Raw genomic sequence first — 22,586 nt, forward strand, 5'->3', positions numbered from 1 at the left:
TTCTGGTTGCCATACTTGCATAGCTAGTACTTTTACCATCTGAGCCAACTCCCTGGCCCTGATAGTTTTTTTTTTTTTTTTTGAGACTGGTTTCTCCATGTAGCCTTGGCTGTACTGGAACTCGCCTCCTGAGTGCTGGATTAAAAGTGTGTGCCACTACTGCCCAGGAACACTTTTAACTAAAATATCTTACTTTTTACTCTTCGATCAAAGGACCAAATTTTTAAACAATACAGACACTAAATCATCTCAAAACTAAAATCAAACACTTTTAATGACTGAACATACTTCAAAACAGGAAAAAATAGTCAGTATCCTATCAACACAAAACAATAATATTACCTTTCCCATGTGAAATATGATTGCTTGAGGGTTCCTCATTCTTATTTGCATCATTTTCAGCCATATTTGGGATATTTTTAGGGGCTACATGATCATTTATACCCAATTCTTTTCCATCATTTGATTGACTCTTGTGGGTCTCCTGCCAAAGATAAAGATTTAGTAACAGTATTTTCAGTTGTGAATTATTAAGCCACTGGCAACACTATTAATTTGTGTTGCATGCACACGTGGTGCCGGCGTATGAAAGTCTGAGGACAACTTGTATAAGTCACTTCTCTCCTTCCACTGTGTGGGAATGGGATCAACTCAGGCCATCAGGTGCCCTTACCTACTGAACCATTCAAGGGCTACAAAAATATTTTAAAAAACAAAAACAAGTTTAAAAAGTTATTTTCCAAGCCGAGCAGTGGTGGCGCACGCCTATAGTCCCAGCACTCGGGAGGCAGAGGCAGGCGGATCTCTGCGAGTTCGAGGCCAGCCTGGTCTACAAGTGCTAGTTCCAGGACAGGCTCTAGAAACTACAGGGAAACCCTGTCTCGAAAAACCAAAAAAAAAAAAAAGTTATTTTCCTTCTAATGTTATCACCTTTGTGTGAATGGATAACTTTTGAATAGTCTGTTTCAACCTCTTCCCTTTCTTTTTTTGAGACACAAGGTTATAGTTTATGCTGTTTAGGACTTCCTAGATAAGATAGACTAGGCCGGCCTCAATCAATCAATCAATCTCTATCTATCTATCTATCTATCTATCTATCTATCTATCTATCTATCTATCATCTATCTATCTATCATCTATCTATCCATCTATCATCTATCCATCCAATAATCTATCCATCCATCTATCATCTAACCATCTATCATCTATCATCTATCAATCGTCTGTCTATCTATCTATCCATCCATCCATCCATCCATCCATCCATCCATCCATCCATCCATCATGCATATAGTATTCTGCCTGCATGTGTCCTTGCAGGCCAGAAGAGGGCACCAGATCTGACTATGGGTGCTTGTGAACTACCATGTGGTTGCTGGGAATTGAACTCAGGACCTGTGGAAGAGCAGTCAGTGCCCTTAACTGCTGAGCTATTTCTCCAGCCCCAAGACAACTTTCTTAAAACAGTGTTTGGTGATTTAGTGAGGGGACTCTTCATTGTTTTTAAGGAAAATTTTTATTATGAAATTTATTTATTTACTTATTTTTGGTTTTTCGAGACAAGGTTTCTCTGTGTAGTGTTTGCTGTCCTCAAACTGGCTCTGAAGTCCATATCTGCATGCCTCTGCTTCGCAAGTACTGGGATTAAAGGCCTGCGCCACCACCACCCAGCATGAAATAATTTTAAATTTATAGAAAATTAATTGTTCCTCATTTAGTTTCTCCTAATGTTAAAATAGATATTACCATGAGAGACCTGTAAAACAAAGACAACAGTATAACTGGGCTGGAGGTGTGGCTCCATTGGTAGATTACTTTACTGCCATCCATAAAACGCTGGATTGGATACCCCGAACTGCATAAGTTGGGTAGGGTAGCAGACATCTATAATACCAGCACACAGGTGACAAAGGCAGGAAAATCATAAATTCAATGCCACTGTTGGCTACATTGGGAATTTAAGACTAGTCTGAATCACACAAGACTCAGAAAAAAAGGCAGAAGAAAGATGAAAGATAAAATTATTATTAACTAAACTTTACACTTCAAACTTTATGTAGATTTTTTTAAACCAGTTTCCCACCATGTCTTGCTTTTCTATTCCAGATCTAACTCAGTATATATATACTATAAGGTGTTTTAGTCTTCAAGTCTTCTTATTCTCCTCTGGTCTGTCTAGACTTTCTGTCCTTGTATCACAAAAACATAAAATTTACTTATGAACACAGTGAATTTTTAGTACTATCTCCACAACATGAAATAGTATTCTTTTAAATTTTCAACCCTAAGTTTCTTTTGTCAATTATTTCTGTCAAAACAACAAAACTAATAAAACTTGACAAAAACTAATAAAAGCTTGCAATAAATGACATACCACCACAGCAAGCCTTTCTCCTTCCGTTCACATCCCATTATACTCCTCTAAACTTCCAGGGTCTCAATACTATCTTCTAACTACACTCAGTGCCTACACAATGGCTGACCAATCAAGCCTGCCTTCTTCTACTAGCCCATTCTCACACTCTTCAAAGTAGAGGCAGACAACAGCAACTGTTTCTATCTGTAGACTGGAAAGTTGTGAGAAAGATGCAACACCCTCAATATTCCCACTGAAAAACTGAGGAAAAACAAAGAACAAAAAAACTGATATCATCCAGGACCACTTGCCAAGGTTTGCCCTGCAGTGAGCTAGGCCCTCTCACATCAATCATTAACTAAGAAAATGCACTATAGAATACTTACAAGTAATCTGAAGGAAGTGTTTTCTTTTTTTCTCCTCTCCTCCTTCCCCCTCCCCCACAGGGTTTCTCTGCGTAGCTTTGGAGCCTGTTCTGGAACTTGCACTGTAGACTAGTTGGGTGGTGGTGGTGCATGCCTTTAATCCCAGCACCCAGAGGAAGGCCAATCTCTGTGAGTTTGAGGACAAACTGGCCTACAAGAGCTAGTTCTAGGAGAGGCTCCAAAACCCTGTGTCAAAAAAACAAACAAACAAAAACCCTGATATCCTTGACTTTTAGTCCTTATATGTTACCAAAGAGCAAAAGAAATATTTTTCATTATTGAGTCACACTTTACTTTTAATTATAAGATTTTATACAAACCACATTTAATCAACTGAGATTAAAGAGTACAAAAAAACCTCATGTCCATAATGGTCAGTTATATTCAGAAAAATTTCCTCTATTTCTATTTACTTTTTTTTCTCGTTTTCTTATGACAGGGTTTCCCTGTCTAACAAACAGTAACAGTTCTGGCTGTTCTGGAACTCACTTTGTAGACCAGGTTGGCCTTGAACTCTCAGAGATCACCTGTGTCTGTCTCCCTGAGTGCTGGGATTAAAGTCATGTGCCACCATGCCCAGCTAATATCGTCTATTTCTATAATGACCTTTATGATAGCTCAACTCAAAATGAATAAATAGAATTTGCTGACTCAAAATGTACCAGTGAGGGTTGGGTATGTAGCTCAACAGAACATATACTTGGCATACAGGAAGTCACAGATCTGACCCCATAGTACTTTAAGAAAATACAAGCCAAACTTAGTTATACAGTATCTAGTTGTGTCTTTTATGTTTTAAGACAGGGTACTAGACTACTAGAGACTAATAAGAAAAATCGTGACAATTATGTTCTGCTTTCTGAAGCTGGGTGTCGGTGCCATCCATCTGTAACCCACCACTTGAAATGCTGAGGCGAAGGGATTGGGAGCTCAAGTCCAATTTGGGCTACACAGTAAGATAATGTCTCAAGAAGAAGTAAGCGATGAAGAAAAGGAAGGAGAGAAAAATGAAGTTTTCTTTTCAGTAAAAAGCCATTTACCTTAAAATCTAATATTAACAACAACAACAATAATAATAACAACAACAACAACAATAAATTGTCTAGCATGTGCAAGGCCCTAAGTTCAATTTCTAGCCATAAGTAAAAATAAGCAAGGTGAGATATTTTTAGACACCCACTCTACTCAGCTAATACAAAACATTTTTTAAACTTAAGCAGGCTAGAATACTTAATGTGTTATGACAAAAGCATATCTACTTCTAAATTACATGTATTACAACTAAAACATGTATTGTTTAGATATTTATTTTTAATTTACCTTTTGTTCCTGCAAAAACTGATCTGCTAATTTTTTTATATTTTCTTCATGTTGTGCTCTTAATTCCTTGATCTGCTGTCCACACTGAAAACTAAATTAGAAAGTCATTCTTTTAGACTCCAATGGACTGAGTTCTCCAAGTCTGTCCAGAAGCTGGCACATACGTTTAGAAAGACAAAACATTGGTCAGTAGAGAACAGCAGAAAAGAGAAACAGTGAAATGCAGTCAGAATCAGACAGTTGCCTCTTTAACGGGGAAAAGGAATAATGCTAATGTTAACTGGAAAAAAAAAATCAAGAAACAAAACCAGAAATCAGACAGACACAAAGCAATCCTTTCTCAAGTGTTTTACAAATTACACCTATAAAGAAACAAGTGTCAAGCCAACTTTAATCACAAGAGTAAGATATTGCATAAAAAAAACCTGTTGGCCCTCAACAAATAGATGAAAAATGCTAGAATTAGGAGCCTATAAGGAATGGCAACTATTGATGTGTTCAATAGTACTCTGTAAGGAATCTTGGTCTGTCCTGCCAGCCAGCTCCCAAATACAGAGACTTCTTACCAATTATGAAAGCTCAGCCCATAGCTCAGGCATGTTCTTAGCTTTTATAACTTAAGTTAACCACTTCTACTGATCTATGTTCTATCATGTGGCAATACTTCTTTTTCATTTTGTACCTCATGCTTCCTCTCTGTGTCTCCTGTGTGCCTCAATTATCTCCTACTTCTTCTCTCTGCCCAGAATTCCCCTATATCTCCTGCCTAGGTATTGACCATTCAGCTTTTTATTACACCAATCAGAGCAATATATCTTTACACAGTATAAAAATATCCCACAACAGTACTTTAAACACCACAATACAAATTCATACCATGGAGTAAAGAGAAGGAAGAAACAGTACAGTAGCAGAAAAAAGTGAAAACAGATAAAAAAAATGGTGACTTTCTGATGGACAAGTAGTCAAAGGATACAAATAGACACCGTTGCAAATAGAAACAAGCACTTAATGAGAACAGAGACATATTAATGCTCATATAATTATTGCAAATTAAACTTCCTATCTGGATATACTTGTACTGCTTTATGCTTACATTTCCCGAATTAAAATCAAACTATAAACAATACTGGTAGGGCTATGAGAAAATATTCACATTATAAACTAGCATAATTATTTAGAAAGCAATCTTTCATTTATGTTATACAGCAGCTAACTGATGAAAACATTTTTAGTGAATGTATGTTTGTGAGTATATACTAGTGAAATATCAAGAGGGGGCAATCTCTTACATAAAAATTAATAAAAATGGAACATTCTAAAATTATTTATTTTACTCTACCAATATTATTGCTGTTACATATTTGTATGATGTGTGTCTATATAACTACTTATGGACATGTGGAGTGCCAGAGTGCACATGGTACACATGTAGATGTTAGAGGACTTTAGTCCTCTCCTTTCCATGGCAGGATCCAGGGATCACACTCAGGAGGTCAGACTAGCACAGCAAGTGCCTTTTACTCACTAAGCCATCTTGTTGCCCAAGAAATACCAAGGAAAGCAAAAATTTCTACAATGGTTCCACAAATTGTAGAAACTAAGTTTTGATAAACTGATAACCTAGAGAAAATATTATAGCTCACTGTTTTAGTCATCAATCCTGTAGACATATGGAAAACACTGAATACTGGCAGTATAAATACATATATACATTATACATAGGTAATAACAGTAGTAAGAAGTCAGAAACAGATAAACTGTTGAGCCTAACCTCTGGTGTACAGATCTAAAGAAAAACAACCCTTTACTATAAAGCTGCTTTAAAGCATACGGCCCTAAGAACTTCCCCATATCTTCACCATGAGAGGTGTGCATGAGGGGCAGGAGCACACAGCAGAAGCATGAGCAGAAATCCCCTTAGTTATTTTGAGGACAAGCACCAGGGTTGTTTTCATCTTCTAGAAGTCCCTCAAAAAGAAGGACTCTCCTTTCAGTCCTTACCATTTCCAATTCAACAAAACCTGCCGTTAGTAGGATTTTCCTGTTTTACAATCTAGAAAGACCTAACACATACATCACATAAGAGACGTTTTCATAGTGTTGAATATATCAAGATGAAAGAATATGGCTTTCCAAGAGCCTCTGAAAGACAAGATGAAGATAAAGAGAAAGAGCAGAGGACAGAAGGAATAAGTGAATTATGTACAAACACTAGATAAACACTTGTGACAGGCTGCTGCATGCAGCATCTTACCTCTCATATTCTAACCTCTTCACAAGGTATGTGCTATTTTTCCTGTAGTCCTGAAGCTGATCTTCTTGTCGAAGAAACTCCTGACGAAGCTCAGCCAGTTGTTCTAGCCATACAAGGGGAAGAACCATGGAATAATTAAATTTACTTACTGCAATACTTTCTAATGAAAATCTATGGGGTGGTCTTTTAATTATGCACATTTTCTTTGCTTTCCTTTAAAAACTATTCATTCATTCATTATTTATTCATTTATTTATTTATTTATTACACATCAAATCCCATTTCCCCTTCCCTCTTATTCCCCCCCCATTCATTTCTCAGAGAGGTTAAGGCCTCCCCTGGGAACTCAACTATGACTGTCTTGTCCCCTCATTGAGGCAAGACCAAGGTCCTCGCCTCCATGCCTAGGCTGAGTCATACCCTATGCAGAGATACCAATTGCTTCTTTAGAGCAGGTCATTCCTGGGTAAAAGGATATTAGATAGAAACTGTATACTTTCAATGTCTACTTATGTCATAAATGAAAATTTCATTCATAAATGTACTTTTCTAATATCAGCTTTTAAGGTTCATGCCTTGCTTTTACAGAAGTTCAAAGTTTCTTTTTTTTTTCTTTTTGGTTTTTCGAGATAGGGTTTTTCTGTGGCTTTGGTGCCTGTCCTGGAACTAGCTCTTGTAGACCAGGCTGGTCTTGAACTCACAGAGATCCACCTGCCTCTGCTTCCTGAGTGCTGGGATTAAAGGCGTGCGCCACCACCTTTAAAGGCGTGGCTCAAAATATCTCTCAATGACTAATTTGAAATGCACCATACACACACACACACACACACACACACACACAGACACACACAGACACACACACACACACACCATAAATAAATACTTAGGAATTCCGTTTCATGACTTTTTTGGCTAAGTACTTCCTAAAAAGAAAATGGCCATTAAATGTTCCATTAGATGTCCATTTTGAGAACATTAAAGTTTTACATATGTCTGCTAAAATTATGTTTCTGAAGTTTTGATACCAATAAAAACTGGCTTCATTTCCTTAGTCTTGAGGCCAGAACACTTGTTAATTGAAGAGTTTTTTCCAATTATCCAATAAGCAGCAGCCTTTCATTAAAGCAACACTCAAACATCTAAATATATATCCTATAGTTTTTCTTGGGGGGGGGGACGACACAAACTTCTTTCTTTTTAAAATCTGCATAATTTTTCTGTTTTTATTGAACTATGTATTTTTCTTGTCTGCTCCCCTTACTTTCTCCCCCTCTCCCATGAACACTACACACCCAATTTACTCAGGAGATCTTGTCTTTTCTCTATGTCCCATGTAGATTAGATCCATGTATGTCTTGCTTAGGGTCCTCATTGTTGTCTATGTTCTCTGGGGTAGTGAATTGTAGACTGGTTTTTCTTTGATTTATGTCTAAAATTCACTTATGAGTGAGTATATATGATATTGTCTTTATGGGTCTGGGTTACCTCACTCAATATAATGTTTTCTAGATACATCCATTTGACTACAAATTTCAAGATGTCATTATATTTTTTTGCTGTGTAGTATTCCACTGTGTATATGTACCACATTTTCTCTATCCACTCTTCTGTGAGAGGCATTTAGGTAGATTCCAGGTTCTGGCTATCACAAACAATGCTGCTATAAACATAGCTGAACATATGTCCTTGTGGTATCATTGATCATCCTTTTGGTATATACCCAAAAGTGATATTGCTGGGTCTTGAGGTAGGTTCTTTCCTAATTTTCTGAGAAATCTCCATACTGATTTCCATAGCGGCTATATCAGTTTGCATTCCTACCAGCAATGCAGGAGTGTTCCCTTTACCCCACATCTTCTCCAGCATAAGCTGTTTCATCAGTGATTTTGATCTTGGCCATTCTGACAGGTGTAAGATGGAATCTTAGAGTTGTTTTGATTTGCATTTCTTTGAAGGCTAAGAATGTTGAACATTTCCTTAAATGTCTTTCAGTCATTTTAGACTTTTCTGTTGAGAGTTTTCTGTTTAGGTCTATACCTCATTTTTTATTGGATTATTTGATCTTTTGATGACCAATTTCTTGAGTTCTTTGTGCATTCTGGAGACCATCCCTCTGTCCAATATGGGGAAGATCTTTTCCCAATCTATAGGCTGACGTGTTGTCTTGTTGACCATGTCCTCTGTTTTACAGAAGCTTCTCGGTTTCAGGAGGTCCAATTGATTAACTGTTGCTCTCAGTGTCTGTGCTACTGGGATTATATTTAGGAAGTGGTCTCCTGTGCCAATGTGTTCAAGTGTACTTCCCACTTTCTCTTCTATGAGGTTCAGTGTGGTTTGATTTATTTTGAGGTCTTTGATCCATTTGGACTTGAGTTTTGTGCATGGTGATAGATATGGATCTATTTTCATTCATCTACATGTTGATATCCAGTTATGCCAGTACCATTTGTTGAATATGCCTCCTTTTCCCCATTTTATGTTTTTTTTTTCTTCTTTGTAAAAAAATCAGGTGTTCATAGGTGTGTGGATTGATATCTGGGTCTTTGATTTGATTCGATTGGTCCTCCTATCTGTTTTTATGCCACTACAAGGCTATTTTCATTACCATAGCTCTATAGTAGAGTTTGAAGTTAAGGATGGTGATGCCTCCAGAAGTTCCTTTATTGTACATAATTGTTTTGGCTATCCTGTGTTTTTGCTTTTCCATATGAGTTGAATACTGTTCTTTCAAGGTCTGTGAAGAATTTTAATAGGATTTTGATGGGCATTGTACTGAATCTTTATATTGCTTTTGGTAGATTGTCATTTTTACTATGGTAATTCTACCTACCCAAGAGCATGGGAGATCTATTTTCTGGTGTCTTCTTCAATTTCTTTCTTCAAAGATTTAAAGTTCTTGTCATACAGGTCTTCTACTTGTTTGGTTAGAGTTACTCCAAGATATTCTGTTATTTGTGAATTTGTGACTATTGTGAAGGGTGATATTTCTCTGAATATTTTCTCAGCCCATTTATCATCTGTATAAAGGAGGGCTACTGATTTTTTTTTTGAGTTAAGCTTACATTACTGAAGGTGTTTATGAGTTGTAGAAGTTCCTTGGTGAACTTTTTGAGGTCACTTATGTAAACTATCATCAGCAAATAGTTAGAGTTTGACTTTTTTTTAAAATTTGTATCCTTGATCTTTTGTTGTCTTATTTCTCTAGCTAGAAACTCAAGTACTATATTGACTAGATATGGAGAGAGTGGACAGCTTTGTCTTGTTCCTGATTTTAGTGGAATCGCTGTAAGTTTCTCTCCATTTAGTTTGATGTTGGCTGTTGGCTTGCTGTATATTGCCTTTATTATGTTTAGGTATGTTCCTTGTATTCCTGTTCTCTCCAAGACCTTTATCATGAAGGGATGTTGTATTTTGTTGAAGGCTTCTTCATCATCTAATTAGATGATCATGTGATGTTTTTTTTTCCAGTTTGTTTATATGGTGTATTACATTGGCAGATTTTCATATGTTGAACCATCCCTACATCTCTGGGATGAAGCTTACTAGGTCATGGTGGATGATGGTTCTGATGTGTTCTTGGATTCGGTTTGCCAGTATATTATTCAGTATTTTTGCATGAGGAAGATTGGTCTGTAATTCTCTTTCTTAGTAATGTCTTTCTGTGGTTTGGGTATCAGGGTAATTGTAGTCTCATAAAAAGTTTGGCAATGTTCCTTCTGTTTCTATTGTGTGGAACAATGTGAGAAGTATTGGTCTTAGTTCTTTGAAAATCTTGAATTCGGCACTGAAACCATCTCCTCCTAGGCTTTTTTTGATTGGGAGACTTTTGATGACTGTTTCTATCTCTTTGCGGTTACAGGTCTATTTAATTTGCCTATCTGGTCTTGATTTAATTCTGGTAAATGATATTTATTCAGAAAGTTGTCCAATTTTGTGAAGTACAGGTTTTCAAAGAATGACTTGATGATTTTCTGGATTTCCTCCATGTCTGCTGTTATGTCCCCTTTTTCCGTTTCTGATTTTGTCAATTTTGGATATTCTGTCTCTTTTTGGTTAGATTGGATAAAGGTTTGTCTATTTTGTTGATTTTTTCAAAGAACCAACTCTTTGTCTCATTGATTCTTTGTATTGTTTTGTTTCTACTTTGTTGACTTCAGCTCTCACTTGATTATGTCCTGCTGTCTAGTTCTCTTAGGTAAGTTTGCTTCTTTTTCTTCTAAAGTTTTCAAATGTTCTGTTAATTCACTAGTGTGGGATTTTTTCCAGCTTCTTTATATAGGCCTTTAGTGCTATAAACTTGCCTCTTAACACTGCTTTCATTGTGTCCCATAAATTTGGGTATGTTGTGTGGTCATTTTCATTGAATTTTAGGAAGTCTTTAATTTCCCCCTTTATTTTTTCCTTGACCCATTGATGATTCAGGTGAGCATTGTTTAATTTCCATGTGTTTGTGGTCTTTCTGGAATTAGTGTTGCTGTTGAATTCTACTTTTAAGCCATGGTGACCAGATAAGATACATGGGGTTATTCCAAGTTTTTTGAGGTTTGCTTTGTTACCTAGCATGTGGTCAATTTTTTGAGAAGGTTCCATGAGGTGCTGAGAAGGAGCTATGTTCTTTTAAGTTTTGATGGAATGTTGTAAAGATATCTGTTAAGTTCATTTGAATCATAACCTCTGTTAGTTCCCTTATTTCTCCGTTAAGTTTCTGTCTGGCAGACCATCCAGTGGTGAGAGGGGAGTATTGAAGTCTCCCACTATTAGTGTGTGGGGTTTAATGTGTGATTTAAGCTTTAGTAGTATTTCTTTACATATGAGGGTGCCCTTGTATTTGGGGCATAGATATTCAGTATTGAGATTTCCTCTTGATGGAGTTTTCCTGTGACTAATATGAAATGTCCTTTTTTGTCTATTTTGATTGGTTTTAGTTTGAAATCATATATTGCTTGCTTTGGAAGCTACTTGATTGTACTTCCCACCACCCTGCCTGCTCAAGTAATATTATCTCCCTTCTCAGGCCTTTGATAGGGTTGAAGATTAGATAGTCATAGTTACCGTCCTCTTATGATCTAGCCAAAGCCATTTCCTATACAAGCTTAGATTCCATAGAATACAATGTTTATTAAAACATTTAGCATATGTTCCTTGCTAAATATTGTTTATGGTGATTGTAATTCTAATCTTATTCTGAATATTTGTTCCTAATGTATATTGCTTTGTATTGGGTTTAGAACTATCTTACTTAAACAAAAGGGGGAGCTCCTTTCGCTCCTTCAGCCAATATACTCTAAGATACCAGCCCACTTGGGCGTGGTCTCGTTTGCTTTAAAAAGCAGCGGTAGCCATGTGCTCGCTCTCTTGCTTCTGGCTCTGCTTCCAGCTACTAGACTCCTTTCCTGATTGCGCAGAGGGCTGTTGTCTGGGATGGTGATGTGTAAGTTTTTCTCCCCTTTAAATAAATAACCATTCTATTAATCATAATTCCAAACTGGTGTGGGATTGTTTGTGACTTATGCCTTCAGTTAATCTTCGGTATAGCTCCTCAGGAGTCATTCACCTTTGTTATTTTTGTTATTTATTTTGTGTTCCTGAGTATTTGTCTGCATCACATGTGTATAGGAGCCCTTGGAAGTCAGAAGAGGTGTTAGATCTCTTTCACCTGGAGTTACAGATGGCTATGAGCTGCCATGTAGGTGTTATGAATCAAATCTGGGTCCTCTACAAGAGCACTAAATACTCTTAACTGCTAAGCCATCTCTCTAGCCCTTCTTAGTTTTTTGGAGACAAGATCTTTCACCTCACTGGGGATCACTAAGTAGACTAGGCTGGCTGGTCAACAAGCTCCAGGGCTTACTGAGCTCTTCCTCATTGTTCATATTGTGCCTCATGTAAGGAATGCTGAGATGACGCCAGTTCTCAAAATTAAACTTCTTCTGCCAAGTCTAAAACCTACTACTATTCATCCAAACTGTAGAAACATGTTTGCTTTTATTTTTAAAAGATTTACTATGTATACAGTGTTCTGTCTGCATGTCTGCCTGTAGGCCAGAAGAGAGTGCCAGATCTTATAACGGATGGTAGTGAGCTACCACGTGCTTGCTGGGAACTGAACTCAGAACCTCTGGAGGAGAAGCCAGTGCTCTTAATCACTGAGTGATTGCTTTAGAGCTAGAAACATGTTTTTAACCACTCATCTAACAAATACCTCTCATTCTGCTCTACAAAGCTTGAGTTTCTGATTCAAATTCTAAAATTATCCATATTGCTTCATCACTGGGACACCAGAAATTTCAAACATCACACATTTTCCAACTTTGTCATTTTTTTTAAACATTTTTCTTTGGCATCAACTTTGAAGTCTGTATTTACTTCTCCTTTACCAACCATGTTCCTCAGCAGGTCCATGTTAACAGAACACTTGAGTGTTTCAATAGGATTCAAACTTAAGTTCTTAGATGCATCCTCCATTGTATTACTTGCAATGGTCTTGCAGTCTCACTTTTTCTTTTGAGACAGGGTCTCTCCATGTAATTCTGCTGTCCTAGAATTCACAGTGATCCACCTGCTTCTGCCCTAAGTGTTGAGTTTCTGGTTTTTTGTTTTGTTTTGAATTTTGTTTTTGAGGCAGGGTTTCTCTGTGCAGCCCTGGCTATCCTGGAACTCACTCTGCAGACCAGGCTGTCCTCAAACTCAGAGATCTACCTGTCTCTGCCTTCTAAGTGCTGGGATTAAAGGTGTACGCCACCACCACCTGGCTATACTATAGTTCCTTAATATGAGCTTAAAGCTAAAGTTCAGTGAAGCTGCTACTGTGGTCACTATTATGAGATTCCTGGGGTGCCAGATTTAGTGCCGCATGTCTATATGCCAGCACCCACTGTAAGTTTAAAGCTAGTCTTGGTCACATAGAAAGACCTTAACTTTAAAAAAAAATTATTCTAGCCGGACAGTGGTGGTGCATGCCTTTAATATCAGCACTCTGTGAGTTCGAGGCCTGTCTGGTCTACAGAGCAAGTTCCAGGACAACCTGGACTGTTACACAGAAAAACCCTGTCTTGAACCCTCCCCCTCAAAAAAAAATTCTAAAAAACCTATGGAATGGCGCCACTTACATTTCAGGGTAAATCTTTGCTCCTCCATTACATTCCCCTTAAAACACCCTCATAGACAAGCCTGGAGTTGTTTCTCCCAGGTGATTATACATCCAGTCAAAATGACAACAAAGATTAAGCCATCACATGCCCCAATTCCCAAAGGCAAGATGACAGGTAAGTGAGGTGGCACTTGCTCTCCTTACCTACTCTTTCTATAGAAGCTGTAACTATCTATCACTCCATCTAAAACAAAATGGCACATGGTTCTGAATGCTGTGAGAGAGCAGGCTGAGCAAACCATGGAAAGCAAGCTAGTAAGAAGCACTCTTTCATGACCTCTGCATCAATTCCCACTTCCAGGTTCCTGCCTTGACTTCCCTGGATAGTCTACAATCTTTCAGAAGAAATAACCATCTCTTCCCCAAGTTGTTTTGGTCATGGTGTTTTATCACAGTAATAAAAAAGTAACTAACACAATGTATTTTTATTTTTTATTTATTTATTTTTTTTTTACTTTTTGAGACAGGGTTTCTCTGTAGCTTTGGAGCCTGTCCTGGAACTAGCTCTTGTAGACCAGGCTGGTCTCGAACTCACAAAGATCCACCTGCCTCTGCCCACAATGTATTTTTAAAGTTTGAACTTTTAGTTTATTTATTATGCATTTCCCTGTGTTCCAGGTTTTTTCTGTCTCTAGAGTGTCCAATGCATTAAGCTTAGAGAACCTCACAAAAGCATCCTCACATTTGAATGGGTAAAGTTTGCAGGTTAGACACAATGCAAAAGAAGCACCCACCTCTTTTTTCTAGAAATTTCATGGTCACATAAACTACAGTCCATTTTCTTTGAGAATTTTTTATGCACGTGCTTGCACAAATGCATACATATTCATATCAAGTCCTGTAAAAGGAGCAGTGGGCCACTTCCTGCAGCCTGACTAGCTTATACCCCGAAATAACAACACATAAATTGTATTCATTTAAACACTGCCTGGCCCATTAGTTCCAGCCTCTTATTGGCTAGTTCTCACATCTTGCTTTAACCCATATTTAGTAATTTGTGTAGCACCACAAGGTGGTGGTTAACCAGGAGAGATTCTAACCTGCGTCTGTCTTGGGTGGGAGAATCATGGCATCTGCCTGTCTCTGCTTTCTTCCTCCCATAATTCTGTTCTGTCTTCCCCACCTACCTATGTTCTGACCTATCAGGCCAAGCAGTTTTCTTTATTAATTAACCAATGAAAGCAACAGATAGATAGAAGACCCTCCTACATCAAAGTCCAGAGAGCAAACACTAAGTGTCTTCCTCTATTCTTCTCCACTTTATTTTTGATAATAGAATCTCTCATTGAACCTGGAACTCACAGGTTTTTGTGAGACTAGCTCCAAGGATCACCTGTCTCTATCTCCTCAGTATTAGGATTAGAGGTGTGTACCACATCCAGTTTTACCGGGCACCCCTAGTCCTCATGACTGCATGACAAGAGCTTTGTTAGCTGACCAACCTACTTAGCCCTTCTTTGAGGACTTTTTGTGTTTGTGCACAAGTTTGTGTCATGCCATATAAGCAGAGGTCAAAGGACAAACTCAAGTACAGATCCTTGACCACCATCTTGTTTAAGACAGGGTCTCTTTGTTCATAGCTGCAGATAACATCTACCCACTAGCTTTTAGGTATACTCCTGTCTCTGTCTTCTAGTCTGCCTTCAGAGTGCTGGAATTATAGATGCTAACATGTTATTTTGCCCAGATTTACATAGGTTCTGTGGATTCAAATGCTGGTTCTTACTCCTACAGGTCTAGCAGTTTAACTACTGAGCCTTATCTCCAGCCCTTTTCGAGGACTCTTTAAAGAATATTTTATTGTAAGAACCCTATCTATGCACAAGATTAAAATGTGGGCCTCAAACTCTTATTGCATACATAGCAACATTAACTGATCTTTTTATATTTTAAGGTAAAGAGATATTGTGCCATCAAAGTAACTATGTCCAAAAAATTTTATTTCTTTCACTATTTATTTCTTAATTCTTGAGATTTCAGATATGAAGTAGCCTTTACCTTTACTCTATAATTAAAGAGTTTCTTACCCTTTAAATGATGTATGTCTGCCATCTGATACGATATGTTGTTCTGTAGTTTAACCTAAAAAAGAAATTGTTTGTATTTTAATAATATGTAGTTTCTTTCTTTCTTTTTTTTAACACAATACCCTATGTAGCTCAAACTAATCTTGAACTCCCTATGTTATTTTTCTTGTTGCTGTTTGCTTGGTTTAGGCTTTTCTTTTCAAGAAAGGGTCTGTCTATGTATTCCTGGCTAGTCTGGAACTGCTATGTAGACCAGCTGACCTTGAACTCAAACACATCTACCTGACTCTGCCTCCAGTGCTGGGATTAAAGCTGTACTTTCTATAAAGTCAAGGATGACCTTGAATACCTGATTCTCATGCCATCACCTCCCTAGTGCTTACATGTGTGTATCACTTCACCCAACAAGAATATGTGGTTTCATTCATATTTACTCATATTCACTTTGAACTTGATCATGAATGAAAACAAAAACTCTATTTATACCCCACCTCTATTTCAAAGGAATTAAGATATAATTTCTAATTCTGTACTGTTATTTTAAAACTATATGGGAATGTTTACCTGATACACAGTATAACAAGTTTTTTTAAAATTTATTTGACTTCATGTGCATTGGTATGAAGGTGTCAGATCCCTTGGATTTGGAATTACAGACAGTTGTGAGCTGTTATGTGGGTGCTGGGAATTGAACCTAGGTCCTCTGGAAGATCAGCCAGTGCTGTTAACTGCTGAGCCATCTCTCCAGCCCTGAATTATTGAAAGTTTTAAAGTTTGAGTTGAACATCATTTAATGACTTCCCCACCCCAAATCTTATAGAAGACCTCCTAATAACTCAATATTAAGCTAAGATTAAATGTTCGCAACAATAATTATAAATCAAAGGCAATTCACTCTTATCAGGCTTCTCCAGGGCAACACAGTGTTTCTGGATGGTATATGCTCAGCATTCCAAGTGGTGGTTACTGTCCTCTAGGGAGTCGGTACACATGAATGCTAATAACAAAAGCGTGCATGCGTGTGTGTGTGTTGTTACATGTGTTTGCAGAGGTCAGAGGACAATTGCAAGAATTGGTTCTTTTCTTCTACCATGTGGATCTAGAAGATCAAACTCAGGTCATCAGGTTTACATGTACAAAACATGACTGAAACTAAGGTTTCCCACTTAAACAGTTCAAATATGCGCTTGAATAATATAAACATTTTCATGTTTTATTTTTATACACTTTTTTTTTATTCTGTTGAGACAGGGTTTCTTTGTGTAGCCCTGGCTGTCCTGGAACTTGCTCTATAGATCAGGCTGGCTTTGAACTCCTGCCTCTGCCTCCTGAGTGTTGGGATTAAAGGTGTGCACTACCATTGTCCAGCTACTTTTATACTCTTATTTTGCATTAAAATGTCTTAGCTCTTGTTGTAGACAAGCTTTGCCTAATTTTAAAATGTAAGTAAAATATTACTATAAATGTGTCTCCTCAAAAGTAGGCCAGCTCCACACTGATCAAAAGCAACAATGTGAGAGGCAAATGATGATAAATACCAACTCAATTTCTAAATAAAAATTTCTGGTCTGAAGTGTAAGATATTGCATAGATACCTCAGATAGCCCTCACACAATCTCTCCCATTGTACATCTATTAGTACGACTCCAAAACTGAGACAATAACACAAGTATGTACAGTTCTGTGTCATCTAATCATATGTGTTGGTCTGGGAACCCCAGTCACAGTCAAGGCACAGAGGCTAGTCCATCACTACAAAGACCTCTCTCATACTCTATTCTCTCATTTTCATTGTGTGTGTGTGTGTGTGTGTGTGTGTGTGTGTGTGTGTGTGTGTGTGTATACACCTGTACACAGAGGTCAGAGGACAACTGTAGGAACTGGTTCTTTTCTCAGGTCACAGGTTCACAGCCATCCCATCAGCTCTCATACTTTCTTTTATAGTCACACACATTCCCTTTCCCCTACCATTTAGTGCCAACATATTGGCAAGAATATGAAACAACAGATAAAACCTAAGAGCATTTTCAGGGAATTAGTAGGCAAGGTAGTGCCTACAGAGTGTAATTCCTAGGTAATTAATTCAAAGAGTTTATGGAAAGAATTCTGTTCGAAATAGGAATTGAAGGCTGGGTAAAGCTTGAACCAAGTAGAAAGGAGCACTTCAGAAAGAGAAAATAACCAAGAAAATGTATGGTGTCAAGAAGGCCTGAGGTCTATAAGGAGACTCCAAAGTACTAACTATCTGGTGATACAGGAGAAAGAATAGTAGGAAAAGGAGCTGGAAGAAAAGACAGGAAAGGATCTTTAGGATCAAGCAGGGTGATTCTTCAGCCTGAGCTCCAATGACTTGATACTTAAGGAGAAAGTTTATCCCCAAAGAGCATATGAAAACAGAACTGTTCCAAGCGCGGGAGTCCAGCAGTCTCGCTGAAGTCTTGGGGGCTTTAAAGAAGGAAGTTAAATAATAAGGCTGGCAGACGGTTATAGAAAAGGAATGAAGCACTAGTGTATGGCACAACACAGTTTCACTCTGAAAATACTACACAGGCAAGTGAAAGAAGAAACCACAAAAGGGCAAAAAAATTTCTGATCACATCCATATGAAACGCACTGAAAAGGCCAGTCTGCATGGACGGACAGACAATGGCTGCCATCTGGGGAGAAAAGGTAACAAGGACTCTCTAAGGATAAACCAGAGCCTTTCACAAACACACTTGCTACACCTGAGTAGTATCCTTAGCAACGCAGAGTGACTTCTTATGTGCACACAGGACTTCATTTTGGAGAATAAGCATATTTTAGAATTAGACAGTGGTGACCATCTGTGTAATACTATAAAGTTTGCTTCTAAAACACTAAACTGAACTATATACTTTAAAAGGGTTAATTTTAGGGCTGGACAGATGGCTCAGAGGTTAAGAGCACTGACGGTTCTTCCAGAGGTCCTTAGTTCAATTCCCAGCAACCACATGATGGCTCACAACCATCTGTAATGAGATCTGGTGCCCTCTTCTTGCCTGCAGGCACACATGCAGACAGAATACAGCACACTAAATAAATAAATAAATAAATAAATAAATAGTTAATTTAATGTTATATCAATTGCAATTACATTCTAGGAGCTGCAATCAGTCCCAAGGAGCTGGAATAATAAATTAAGTGAATAAGATGTATCTCTTAAAAATTAATGGAGGTCTATAGCACAAGGGTAATACAAAGAAGGTAGGTACTTATGGGATCTTTAGAGGACTTTAAGCAAGAGCATGATTCCAATTTGCAATTTTGCAGTAATTTTTGCTTCAGTATGATGAGTAGATCAGAGGGGACAAGACTAAACAGAGTCATTTTATAGGCAATAGAAAACTGTCTCTAAACTAGGCCTGTTTATAGAGGAATGACCAGCTAAGGAGCATTTGGTTACAATTTACTGGTTGGAGAAAAATTCCCCCCAAATATTTTATAATACTGAGTTACATAAAACTCAAATTCCATTGTCTATAAATAGTTTTGTGGGAAATGTGCCACAATGCTCGTGTCTATGCCTACTTGATAGCTGTGGTGATAGAGACAGAGATGGTATATGGCCTCCAAAGCCTCAAGTACTTTACTGCCTGGCTTTTTATAGAAAAGGTCCAATTACTCCTAAACTAACAGGGTAAGAACAGAAGGCAGCACCTTGAGATGGCTAAGTGGTTAAAGGTGCTTGCCACCAAGTCTGATGACCTGGGATGGATTCCCAGAACCCACATGGAAGAGAGAAATGACTACTGAGGCTGTTGTCTAACAGTTAAGTATAGTGGCCTGAGCATGTTCCCCACCCCAATTAATAAATGTAAATGAGATATACACATGGGGGAGGGGCACCCAGACAAGCCAGCCAAGGAAGAGTTTGCAGCACAGTAAGATATGATACGCTAACTAAATATCACTGGAGCTGGAGTCACAGGCAGTTGTCAGCAGCCCAACATGGATGCTGGGAATTGAACAAGGTGCTCTTGATCACTGAGCCATCTGCCTAAGCCCTAGTTTGGGTTCTTATTACTACTGACTAATTATAAATTAATTAGTAATTAATTTGGGTTCATCACATAGCCACACATACTTAAACTGCCAATGCTCTAGAAAGCTCTAGAAATACTTTAGCTTTTCTTATAAATATCTTCTAGACAGGAAACAGCACACACAAAAAAATGATTATTTACTCTTTATCTCACACAGGAATTTTCATTATCTGGGTTCAACATGGCCCCACTCTCTCCTTACTAGCTTTTACAATGATCTTTTGTTTGTTTCTGGCACTGGGAATTAAATCCAGGGCCTCATGCCACTAAACTACACCCCAGTCCCACTTTCAGGCTTTTTATTTAAAATATCCAAGATAGTCTTACTTAATGTACACAAAAAAGATATCATATATGTTTCTCCTTCAAGCTCTTTGCAGGTTAAGTGATGTAGATAGGTGGACAGACAGGCAACAGTAACAAACATAGCCCATCGCTTACCCAAATCACATTTAAAATCAGATAAACACTGTAGTGGTTTGAGTAAGAATGGTCCCTATAGGCTCATATATTTGAATACTTAGTCAGCAGGGAATGGCACTATTTGAAAAGACTAAGAGGATTAGGAGATGCGGCCTTGCTGGAGGAAGTATGTCACTGGGAGTGGGCTTTGAGGTTAAGTCCATGCCAAGCCCAGAGTTACTCTCTACCTACGGATCATGATGTAGCTCTCAGCTACGGCTGTAGTGCCAGCATGCATGCCACCTGCTCCCTGCCATGATGACAATGAACTAAGCCCCTGAAACTGTGAGTACCAATTAAATGTTTTCTTTTATAAGAGTGATCTTGGCCGTGATGTCTCTTCACAGCAATAGAACAGTGACTAAGGAAGATACCAGTCCAGATTTCAAAAATCTAAAATGGTGGCTGGGAACACTGGCCTTTAGTTAGCTACTGGACAGGCTGAGCCAGTAAGATTCCTTGAGTCCAGGAGTTCAAGGCCAATGTGGAAAATATAGCAAAATGCCATGGATAAAGAAAGAAGGAAAGAGAAAACTTTCTATAATGTTGAAAACAACTTGGCTGGTCTCAGATTCTACTAGCAGTTTCCTCATAAGCTGTCCATTAAAAACAACTTTTTTCAAAAATTACATATGGTCTTATTTCTAAAGCAAATGTCACTTAGGATTTTTTTTTTTGTTTCTTGAGACAGGGTTTTTGTTTTCTCTGTGTAGCTTTGGAGCAGGTCCTGGAACTTGCTCTGTAGACCAGGCTAGTCTTGAGCTCAGAGATCTGCCTGCCTCTGCCTCCTGAGTGCTGAGATTAAAGGCATGAGCCACCATTGCCCACTAACCTTGAAACTTCTAATCATCCTGCTTCACCTTCCAAATGCTGGGATTACAGTTTATGTAGTACTGGGATTGAACTCTGAGTTTAGTACATGCTAGGCAAGCACTATACCAACTAAGCTACATTCCTTATCCCTCACAGACTTTTGAACTTCCTCTCTTAATTTCTTTCATCAACACTTTCATTGCCTTAAGAGTTTATTTCTTCTCTACTTCTCTGTAATACTAATCTCTGGGATTGGAATTTCTCTAAAAAAATAAATAAGTGTATTCACTATACTCTTTCTGGCCTCTGCCATGTTAATGTATAGTGGTATATTAATTACGTTTTAATAAATAAAGCTTGCCTGAAGATTGATGTAGGTATATCTTCTATCTATGTGATGATTTCATTGGTTAATTAATAAAGAAACTGCTTGGCCTAATAGGTTAGAACATAGGTGGGTGGAGTAGACAGAACAGGAAGAAGGAAGTGAGGTAGATGGCTCAGACAATTGCCCCGCCTCTCCTCTCTGGGGCAGACCTCCGTGCCTCTCCTCAGGGAGACAGACTCGATGAAGCTCCAGCCCAAGATGGACATACGCTAGAATCTTTCCAGTAAGACACCACTTCATGGTGCTACACAGATTATTAAATATGGGTTAGTCAAGATGTGAGTAAGAGGCTGAAATTAATGGGCCAGGCAGTATTTAAAAGAATACAATTTGTGTGTTGTTATTTCGGGGCATAAGCTAGTCAGGTGGCCGGGAGCAGAGTGGCAGGAACGCAGCCCGTCTGCTCCTCACTACAGAAGATCAGAGAGCAAAGCAGCCATATTAGTCAGTCATACAGGCCAGGGAGTGTTGGCATATACCTTTAATCCCAGGACTCAGAGACAGGCAGACAGATCTCTGTTAGTTCAAGGCCAGTCTGGGCTACACAAGATTGAATCTGTCTAAAAGAGAAATAGAGCTCACACAAAGGCGATCCCAGCACTTGGGATCCCACACCTTCAATCTCAGCACTAGAGAGGTAGAGACAAGAGTGAAATGGCTGGGCAGAGACAGGAGTATAAGGGGTAAAGACAGGAACTGAGTGGAAAGTAGGATGTAGAGTCTTCAGGATTTGTGGACACAGGATCCCACCCATTTTTGGTCTGAGGTAAAGGTAAGAGACAGTGGCTGGCTGTTTTGCTTTTCTGATCTTCAGGTTGAACACCAATATCCGTCTCTGAGATTGTATTATTCATGCTAGATTAATGTCTTCTCACTTGTTACATTTCTCGCTGCTGTGACAAAATAATCAGCAGAAACAACCTAAGGGAATCTATAGTTATACAGCCCTGAGAGCACAGTATCTCATCTGTCTTGGAAGCTAAATGAAGTGGGGCTGACTAGTTAGTACTTACAATGGAGAAGCAAACTAAAGGGGCCAAGGATTAATGCTAGTTTATAGTTTCAAGTGAGGATAGCTTGGTTTCATGTATTTGGAAAGAGTATCACGGCATCTGGAGGGAGGGAACTGTTCTGAGGTATTTTGTTCTGACCCTTTCCTGTCTTCCTCTTTAAAATACCTATATGGACCCACCTCCAGCCACCTACTTCCTTCAGTCAAGCTTCATCTTGTCAAATTTCCAGGTCTCCCCAAATAACACCACCCCTGGGACTAAGCCCTAGACACATGAGTGTTTTGGGGGATACCTCATGTCCAAACAGTACA

General features: G+C 38.4%; 1 protein-coding gene across 3 annotated transcripts in view; it reads right to left on the reverse strand.

Moving 5' to 3' along the window:
- Positions 1 to 22,586, reverse strand: part of Golm2 (golgi membrane protein 2) — a 76,154-nt gene that overhangs the window by 31,696 nt on the left and 21,872 nt on the right. For all 3 annotated transcript variants that reach the window (XM_038330644.2, XM_038330645.2, XM_038330646.2), the window contains exons 2-5: positions 15,536 to 15,590; positions 6,359 to 6,461; positions 4,102 to 4,192; positions 343 to 484 (exon numbers count right to left, since the gene is read on the reverse strand). In XM_038330644.2, coding sequence (XP_038186572.1) covers positions 343 to 484; positions 4,102 to 4,192; positions 6,359 to 6,461; positions 15,536 to 15,590 — 391 coding nt within the window. The remainder of the gene's footprint in view (positions 1 to 342; positions 485 to 4,101; positions 4,193 to 6,358; positions 6,462 to 15,535; positions 15,591 to 22,586) is intronic.

This window comes from Arvicola amphibius, chromosome 5 (genome assembly GCF_903992535.2).
Source record: "Arvicola amphibius chromosome 5, mArvAmp1.2, whole genome shotgun sequence".
NCBI lineage: Eukaryota > Metazoa > Chordata > Mammalia > Rodentia > Cricetidae > Arvicola > Arvicola amphibius.